The sequence below is a fragment of the Myxine glutinosa genome, chromosome 3, assembly GCF_964187855.1.
Source record: "Myxine glutinosa chromosome 3, kmMyxGlut1.1, whole genome shotgun sequence".
Taxonomy (NCBI): Eukaryota; Metazoa; Chordata; class Myxini; order Myxiniformes; family Myxinidae; genus Myxine; species Myxine glutinosa.
This window is the reverse complement of record NC_136263.1, coordinates 61,045,230-61,054,498: the sequence shown is the minus strand read 5'-3', so window position 1 is coordinate 61,054,498 and position 9,269 is coordinate 61,045,230. Positions and strand designations below refer to the sequence as shown.

General features: G+C 43.1%; 1 protein-coding gene across 1 annotated transcript in view; it reads left to right on the top strand.

Annotated features, from left to right (window-relative positions):
- The first annotated feature begins 3,806 nt into the window (after positions 1-3,806).
- LOC137416129 (uncharacterized) overlaps positions 3,807-9,269 on the top strand; it is a 32,519-nt gene continuing 27,056 nt past the window's right edge. The window contains exons 1-3 of the mRNA XM_068101655.2: positions 3,807-3,892; positions 5,573-7,062; positions 7,216-7,277. Of these exons, the coding sequence (XP_067957756.1) occupies positions 3,873-3,892; positions 5,573-7,062; positions 7,216-7,277 (1,572 nt within the window). The 5' untranslated portion in view covers positions 3,807-3,872. The remainder of the gene's footprint in view (positions 3,893-5,572; positions 7,063-7,215; positions 7,278-9,269) is intronic.

Here is a 9,269-nt window from a genome sequence, read left to right as displayed (position 1 = left end):
ATGATGTGATGGAAATTCCCTGAAAATGATGTAATGTATTACCTGGAAATGATACAATGCTGAAGAGTTTATAAAGTGGGTGGGACTTAGCAAAAGTGGGAGGAGCTTAGCAAAAGTGGGCGGGACTTAGTAAAAAGTGGGCGTGGCTTAACAAAAAGTGGGCGGGGCTTAGTAAAAAATGGGCGTGGTTTACCAAAAAGTGGGCGGAGCTTACCAAAAAATGGTATGTGGCACTGGAGGCGCTCAAACAAGAACATTGAGGGAGGTTTACCATTTTATCTTAGCTCAGTTAAAATATCTTAATAAAGAACCAAACTCAAACATATTTTTTGTTAATATATTAGATGGTGAAGAGAGTTGTAGGAGAATTAAATTATTTCCCACGCATAAACAAATATTTGTAGGGTCGTTGTTTGAGTGGGTTATATTCACCAGATGATATTAAGAGTAAAAGGTTAAAAGGTCCATGAGGTCAGAAGGATCACAGGTGTTTAAGTGGTCTAATGAATAAGGATAACATGTCAAAAGGTTAGAAGGTTCGTAAAGAACAGGGTGAGAGAAATATAGGTGTTTAGGGGCAATGAGGGAGGGAAAGAATTAATATGGAAGTGAATGGGTCAATGTTTGAGTGGGTCAAAGATTAATCTGCCAGATGATATGTAGAAGAAGGATGATAGGTCTATAAGAGAAAACAAATATTTGTAGTGTTTGAGTGGTCTAATGAACAACATTAAGGATAGGTACTACAGACAAAAGGTTCATAAAGATGAGGGTGGGAGAAATAGAGGTGTTTATGATTTTTGAAAAAGACAAGGGGGTAAATGACATTAGATAGGGATTTCACATGTTAAACGGAGGTGTCCCAGAAGCAACATTATTACACTACTCAGGGGGGAGGGATGATATTTTAGCAAAAAAAGAAGAAGCCTCCATGGAACAATGCAATATCCACACAGTAATACTTATGCTTACATAAAATGGGGGGACTGAACATACAAAGTGTTATTGTTCTGCAATGGTAAAACATATACACAAAGAAATACAAAGAAATAAAAACTGACCTTCTGTACTCTCGCCTCATATTCTTGTTTTGATCTCAAATCCAAATTTCTTGAGCATATAGTAATAATAACAAATTTGACTTCGCTGTTCCAATACTTATGGAGGGCACAATACAAGAATACTTGCGAATGTTAGATTTCGCAAGGAATGATCTACCTGTTGAAAACCATGGTTATCCTGCTTGGGACTTTGGAATAAGAGATGGACTGTCTGGGTTATTTTTCAGGCCCTGACTATGATTGGATTGGCTTGGTAGTTCGTTCTGAGTATGTTTGGGAAGCGAATCTTTGTTGGGAGAAATTACTTTCTCTCTGTAGCTATATATTTTAAATTAGTTTTGCACTGTTTCAATGAATGTGCTCTAAAGTCTAGAAGAGTCAGCTTTTTATATTTGGTGACTATTTTTATTTTTATTTTGTATACAAGATCGAGGCTCGTGTAAGAGCTATCATTAATCATAAATAAAAAAACGGACTCATAAAACATATGATAAAGGGAGCCGGAGACAAGATGGGGAGAGAGAGAGGGACGCACACAAGTACAACAGTAGAGAGCAGGAACATCGGGAGATCTGTGGGAGGGAGATGGCTTGGGGGGAGGAGGCATGGGAAGGGGGGGTGGGGGGGGAGGGGAAAGAAGTATAAAACACATGGACACTGCTCGGACTTCCAGGAAAGGAGTTGGTATTTTAGAAAAGTGGTTCTGGGGTGAATTAACGGGGGTAGAAAAGATCAAGGTTTTGGATGGGGGAAGACAAGAGATGGTGGTGAACAACTGTTTTAAAGACCTGGAGGGAGGAGTGGGATTGAAGAGAGTGAGGAAGTTTGTTCCAGAGGCGGGAGAAAAGAGGAATGAAGGAGTGATGGTGAGCAGAGAGTCTTGATTTTGGCAATTTCACCAGAACAGGGTTGCTGGCAGATCTTGTGCGACCTGTAGGAATATTTGGGGGACAGAGCACAGATAGAGCTAGGGGAGCAAGGTTATTACCGTGAAGCGCTCGTGAAGCGAAAAGCGGGGGTAAGCATTCAGTTGCGTACGTGTGCCATGTGCCGTGTGCCGTACATGTGCCGTGTGCCGTGTGTCGTACGTGTCTGCATTTTATAAATTCATTTTCTCGGCAACCGTTGGCAGATTGACACGAAATTTTACCATAGAAGCGCCTCCGCGTGTATAATTTATTTATTCATAATTATGACGTCATAGGTCACGTGGTACCTACGCCATCTTGGAAAAAACGTTACACCTCTTTATCTCCCAAACTGCTCAATGGAAAAAAATTGAAACATGGCTCATTGTCAAGTACTCACCATGGGGAATGAGATATGTTGATGGTGATGTCATCGTTGCCTTAATTATGACGTCATAATTCGACAAGTACAACGCTTGATCTGATCAGTATGAATAAAACAAAATTTCCTCTACAACTGTTAGTCCGCTGGACACGAATTTTTCAGAATATGTGCGCTCCTCCTGTAGAACTTTTAATGATAATTATGACGTCGTAGGTCACGTCGTACAGACGCCATCTTGGAAAAAATCGAAAAACGTTGCACCTCTATATCTCCGAAACCGCTCCATGGAAAAATTTGTAACATGGCTCATTGTCAAGTACTGCCCTTGGGGAATAAGATATGTTAATGATGATGTCATCGGTGCCTTCGTTATGACGTCATAATTCGACAAGTACAACACTTATCCGATCATTGCGATTTTTTTTTCTCAGCAACTGTTAGTCTGATGGGCACGAAATTTTCACCTTAGGAACGCCTCGTCCAGTAGAATATTTTAATAATAATCATGACGTCAGAGGTCATGTGGTACAGGCGCCATCTTGGAAAAATCGAAAAATGTTGCACCTCTATATCTCCAAAACTGCTGCATGGAGAAAATTGAAACATGGCTCATTGTAAAGAACTCCATATGGGAAATAGGTGTTGTTAACGATGACGTCATTGGTGCCATAATTATGACGTCATAATTCGACAGAGACAACGCTTAGTCTGATGAGTTTGAAATGTATTGAGCGTGATCTATGCAACAATTATATTAGAGAATATAAATTTATGATGTCATCTCTCACGTGGTGTTGCAGCCATATTGGATCGAAGGGAAAAAATGTTCAAAAACAGAAGAGTTGGCTCGCAATAAGTTCACTGCGCAGGGTAAGTAGTCCATGAATACCATCTAGTTATATATCGTATCTTCAACGTTTCACTGCTCACCAAGTCGTCAACTCCAGTACTTGGGAATGCCTTTTGGTCATTCTAACAGCTCATGATAACTTGAACACCTTGGTGATGTCCCCATTCCAATAGATTGGACAAATGGGGTTGTTGATGTAGCACAGGCGTGACGGGCCAAATGGCCTCTTGTGTTATTAAAGTTCCTTGTTAGTATCGTTTGCGCTACCTCGGGAGTAACTCACTCTCATAGGGAGTTACTCAGACCTCCGAGGGTGCAGACTATCCAAATTCTCGTGGCAACAATAATCACGTGATCAACTAATCACCTAATTCGTTACCTGCCACCTGGCCCGTATTATTATCAATGTATTAATGTGGATGCCAAAACTCCATTCCGGATCAAACTTATTTCGCATTAGTACGGATTAGCTACTACTGATTATTTGTGTGATTATTGCTTTTGTAACACCAGTAGGTGGACTGGGTCCTCAAGACCTTTTATTTTTTGAACTCTCCTCTCCGCAGCTCCTCCCCCTTCTCCGTCCCGGCACCGCCCCTTCTGCGGCGCGCACGTGGAATGATCGAGTGTTGGAAGGAGCGATCCTGTACGAACTCAAAGAGCCGAGAATGGCGCTGCCAGCGATGCGGTACGTTCGGATTTTACTCTCGAGTCTTGACTCCCCTGTGTCCCTCTAATTCCGGTCAGCCACGAGATTATGTGGCTCAAGGTAAAGCAGGTAACTATAACTGTTTACCTGTCTATCTCGCCGCCTCCATCAATGGCGTGCCCCATTGACTTCGTCGTTCGTCTCGCTCGGTAAAAAAAAGTGATTGGAAAACTTGATTGTCCCTCGTAATATTACCCACAATGCAGAGGGTAGTAAAACTAAAATGTTGAAGTTTGAATGTCCCGCGTTACGATGACGTTGTGGCGGACACGATAGTGCCCAGCACCACACTACAACGTCATGTGGTTATTAATGGCAATGATGTGATGAAACTCGTACTTCGGAGTCCCGTACGAAACTCACCATACCTGTCCGCATGCCGTGGGTTCACCTTGCGTGTGAAACGCCGTTTATTTATTACTTGTCCATTGATTGCACGAATTCTGATATTTATTTATTACGTACGCAAAGAATGGGGGTGGGAGGCCACACTCTGTAAGTAGCGTATTGTGTACAACCAGGTAGGTGTTTCAACGTCTCTGCTATATTTGCGTACTTAATAAATATTTCCTTGTCTGTACAAGCAGCGCCCCCCTGCATTAGGTGGGAGCAAAGCTAAAGTTGGAAACGCAGAGAAAGATTCGAGAGATTTATTTTATTTTTTATTTTATTGTATACAAGATCGAGGCTCGTGTAAGAGCTAACATTAATCACCAAAAAAAACAACAAACGGACACACAAAACATACAATAAAGGGAGCGGGAGACGAGATGGGGTGAGAGAGGGAAGCACACAAGTACAACAGCAGAGAACAGGGACAACGGAAGATCTGTGGGAAGGAGAGGGCTTGGGGGGAGGAGGCATGGGAAAGGGGGGGGGGAGGAGGCATCGGAAAGGGGGGGGGAGGAGGCATGGGAAAGGGGGGGTGGGGAGGAGGGGGAGAGGTATAAAAATACATGGATGTCATAGGTCACTCAAATAGATCTGGAGGGATATCTCAAATCACAAAACTTGGACAGATAAGAGATGGTGGTGAACAGCTGTTTTAAAGACCTGGAGGGAAGAGTGGGATTGAAGAGTGTGAGGGAGTTTGTTCCAGAGGCAGAATAAAAGAGGAATGAAGGAGTAAAGGGGAGCAGAGAGTCTTGATTTTGGCAGTTTAACCATTAGAGGGATGCTGGTAGATCTTGTGCGACCTGTAGGAATATTTGGGGGACAGAGCACAGAGAGAGCTGGAGGAGCAAGGCCGGAGAGGAGTCGGTAGAAGACAGAAAGATCACCAACCTGCCTGCGGTGAGTGAGTGAAAGGCCCTCGGAGGTGGCTTCATCACGGGAGATTCCAAAGAGAGCCTGTCTTTGGAAAAAGACAGGTGATTTGAGGAATTGGGAGCTCATTTGGCAAATATTGCCAATGGTGTATTGCAAATAAGCCAACGGTGCTGACATTGCTGTAACAATTTCCCTTTTTCATATACCATGGTTGGTAGCCTCCAGCAAATACTGACTTGATGAGGAATGGGTTGACAGTTCTGGAATTTATTTCCAGAGAGTTCTTGCATGTAGTTGCCTGCTTTTCAAATGTTTTTTTCCCCTCTACTTTGCAATATTCCCCCATCCTCCGATGTTACTTTATAACCATTTATCCTTGTGTGTCTGCAGATTATCTTCAGGAATGCATTCAGTGCTGTCTACGTCCCTGTCTGTAGCTGCTGCTGGTGTTTGCCTATGGCTGGTTCTGAGAACGGCCGTAAATGCAGGGAAAGTGAAACAGGCAAGCAGACTTGCAGAAGATCGGAGACAGAAGGGTGAGAGTGAGGGGCCAAATGCACAAACGCGGTCCTTGATTGACGGAGAAATAAAAAACAAACAGAAGTGTAGGCATGATGAAGATGGTGATAAAGATGAATTGTTGACCAGGAGGAGTTGGATTCAAGCTCCAGAAGAGGGATTTCAGGAAAAATGTAATCCAAAGGAAGGATGCCAGGAGAAATCTAATGGCAAATTAAAAGAAAGATTGATGAAAAAATCGAGGCCATGTATTGAGATGTTGAGAACACCAGAAGCAGAAAAACAAACTAGAAGGGATGATCATGAAATCCAGGAAGTAAGTGAGGTTGGATTGTCACATGGTGCAGGAGAGGATGGATTGCAGATTTCTTTGTTTGAGAAATCTTTCCTTGTTTATGACAGGATGAATAATGAAGAATTTGAAACCATTTTTTTGCTTGCAAGAGATACTGAGATGGTGTGGAAAGAAACAACCAAGGTAGGTTTGAAGGAAGAAAAAGTTGAATTGAAAATGCCAACCACTTTGTGTCGCTGTATATTACAAAAGGGTGGATTGCGGTTACAGAAGAGATTGGCGATCGAGTTGAGAGTTGAAGTAGAGGAGAACCAAGGAAGCTATGAGGAAATTAATAACATCAAAACAAGAAGCAAGGATAAAAGGCAAGAGAATATGTTGGAAGAATTGAAAAGTATGAGTGACTATCTGAAAGAGGATAGGTTGAGGTTACAGGAAACGCTGAGGGAGTGCTTGGTTGATACCTTTGATTCTGAAACAACAGATAAAGAGGGAGGCTCGAAGGAAAATACAGTCAAAATAGGAGAGGAGGACAAAATTCAAAATATGTTTTCGGAAAAGAATGAATTAATTGATACAGAGGATGTTGTGTTGAGGGAAGGATTGGAAGTTGAGGTTGAAGTTGAGGTTGAGGTGGAGGAGAATGAGAAAATGGAGAGACACTTCAAGGCGGTGAATGAAGTTGAAAGAAGGTTAACAGTTGTATTAACAGAAGAGAGTTGTAGTAATGAGGACTTGGAGGGGGACAGTTTAGGGGGACATCAAATGTGGAGAGAGGGGCTAGACAAGGTTGGTGGGGTGGTGGACGAGGTAAAGGATAAAAACGAGGTCAATTATGAATTTGAGGAGAATAATGGATTGTGGGACAGCAAGTGGTCTCGGGACACGGGCCTTCCGGATAGCCCAGTGGAAATGGATAGAGAGAGAGAAAGTGGATGGGTGGACAGAGTTTGTGAACATGACAAAGTATCAGTTGAGTTGGGATGTTGTGAGAGAAATGTGAATGAAAAATCCAAAAGAAAAAATTTCGCTTCCGTCATTCCTTCTATCGACAAATGCAGGCATGGTAAGCTGCTTTCGGGTTTTCCTGCATTCTCCCAAAACTTTTTCTCTGCTTGAGTGTGAGTGTTTGTTTTGGGTGGTCATTATTTTGTGGTATTGCCTCCATGAGTCAGTGTGCAAATTCTATTCTCCAAGTGGTGATGGGGATGTGTTGCAGGTTGTTGTTTTTTAAACTCCGATTCTGAAGAATGCATCATCTGGGAACTTCGCATTCCAAAGGTGAAAACTGTTCCAAAGTTATTTATTTTTATTTATTTTGTTTGACAGTTTCACTGCCTATTGTTGAGAAACATTACTGCCCAAGACTGGTGTTAATGTGAACTTGTGAAAATCATTATGACCATTGCCACTGCCCTTTTGAATGGTTGTCCATGGGAATCTTCTGTGGGGCGATCTCCCTTGTGCACATTGCTTCCGCTTTCATTCCTCCTTTTCTAAATTCCCATCCTCTGCATCGCGTCGACTACCTTCCCATCTCTTCTGCCACCGAAGGTGGACGGAGGTTATGGTTTCAGCTCTTTCTGTCTCTAATTGTGAGCAGGATATCTCAAAAAGTTATGGACGGATTTGGACAAGTTTGTGGACAGTTTGGTGTGTCACAAGGACAAATCGATTAGATTTTGTCAGGACTAGGATCTGGATACTAGAATTTTAAAAGTGATTCTTCACCATTGAGAGATGGGGCCAAAATCTATACATAGCACGATATTTCAAACTTGGTTGTGGATGAGTTGAGTAGGTGATGAGAACAAGCCGATTAGATTTTGCATAAGGTCCAGATGCAGATCCGGCCTATCAGTGTGTTACGGATTCGTCACTTCCGCTGTTGTGGTTTTCACCCACTTGACATGTTGCTGATATTATGTATTATTATTATTCGCAAAAGGTTTATTATTCAGGAACAGCTATCTAAAGTAAAAAAGGTTAACGTAAAATGATACAGGGATCGTGACCCAGAAGAAAAAGGCGGTGAAGAAGAAGAAGGCAGGAGGAGTGAAAACGAGGTTCTGAAAAAGCTCCGTACTTAGCGTGGTCGAGCGTACATGGCGAGGGAACTTCGAGTCCTTGAAAGGAATCTCGTGCGATCGGTGTTATCACTGGAGTGTGGAAGAGCCTGTGAAGTCAGGTACCGGCGTGAGGTTCCGGAGAATCTTTGCCGCGAGGCCGCGGCTCGAGTGAGAGCCGTCCACCATTTCGCCCCGCACGCTGCCTTCATCGGAAAAGGTTTTTGTCGCATCGGCTGGGCTTATCCTCCGGTGGTTTGCCGGGGACGGCTGTGCAATAAAGCGGCGTCTGAAGATTGCACAGCGGTTCGCTGATTGAACGGTGCAGGTGCACGTCAGGATCGCGTCTTTGGGAGTTCCCTTTCCACTGCCCATTTGCTGTTAGTGTGGATCACGTGACAGTCCACGCCTTGCCTACATCTCCTTACTCGCCATCACCCCGTCGCCTCATCTCCGTGGAGTTATAGAGACATTGAGAAGGGCTCGGTTTCAGTCCCTGAGGGGGGGGGGGGGGGGGGGGTGGCGGAGGGGGTACCATGATTTTGAGCTAGGTTACCCTCTTAAGATCTTGATTGAATGGTTGATTGCCACCATTGTTATATGGTTCTTCTTGTGTTCTTTTAATATATTATTTGTTCATTGACAACCAAGGGTGTGGTTTCCTTATTGATTTGATTGTTTCATTTGATGGTTTCATGAATGGTTTCATTAGTGATGGATTTTGAAACTGAATAACTATTCTTTCTGCCGTGACCCCTCTCGGAGTTCGGGGGGTATACCAAAACCAGAAGGTCGGGGAGGAACACGTAACAAGTGGGATAAAAAGGCTGACAGGATGGCCTAGACCTAGAGGTAGAGGTATGCACACTCTCCTCTAAGCTGTCTAGCCTGGGTTTGAATCCCGACAAATCTTCATCAAAGTGTGTGCCATCCTTCGGATGGATGATAGATAAAAGGGCATCCCGCCTGCCAGCGTTCGTTGGTGGACGTTAAATATCCCATGCTGTCCTTCACAAAGAGTAGTCGAAATATCATATGTGCCCTACCTAGTACCATCCTAGTTGGTAATGCTCTAATGTACACTACTCACAATAAGTTAGGGATATTGGCAGGTTCTTCGGTGTGGTTTATTTTGTGTATTAATTATGTTGAAAAAAGTTGTTGGTCCTAATTATATGGTTATTAATGAGTGTGAAAAAACACAGCA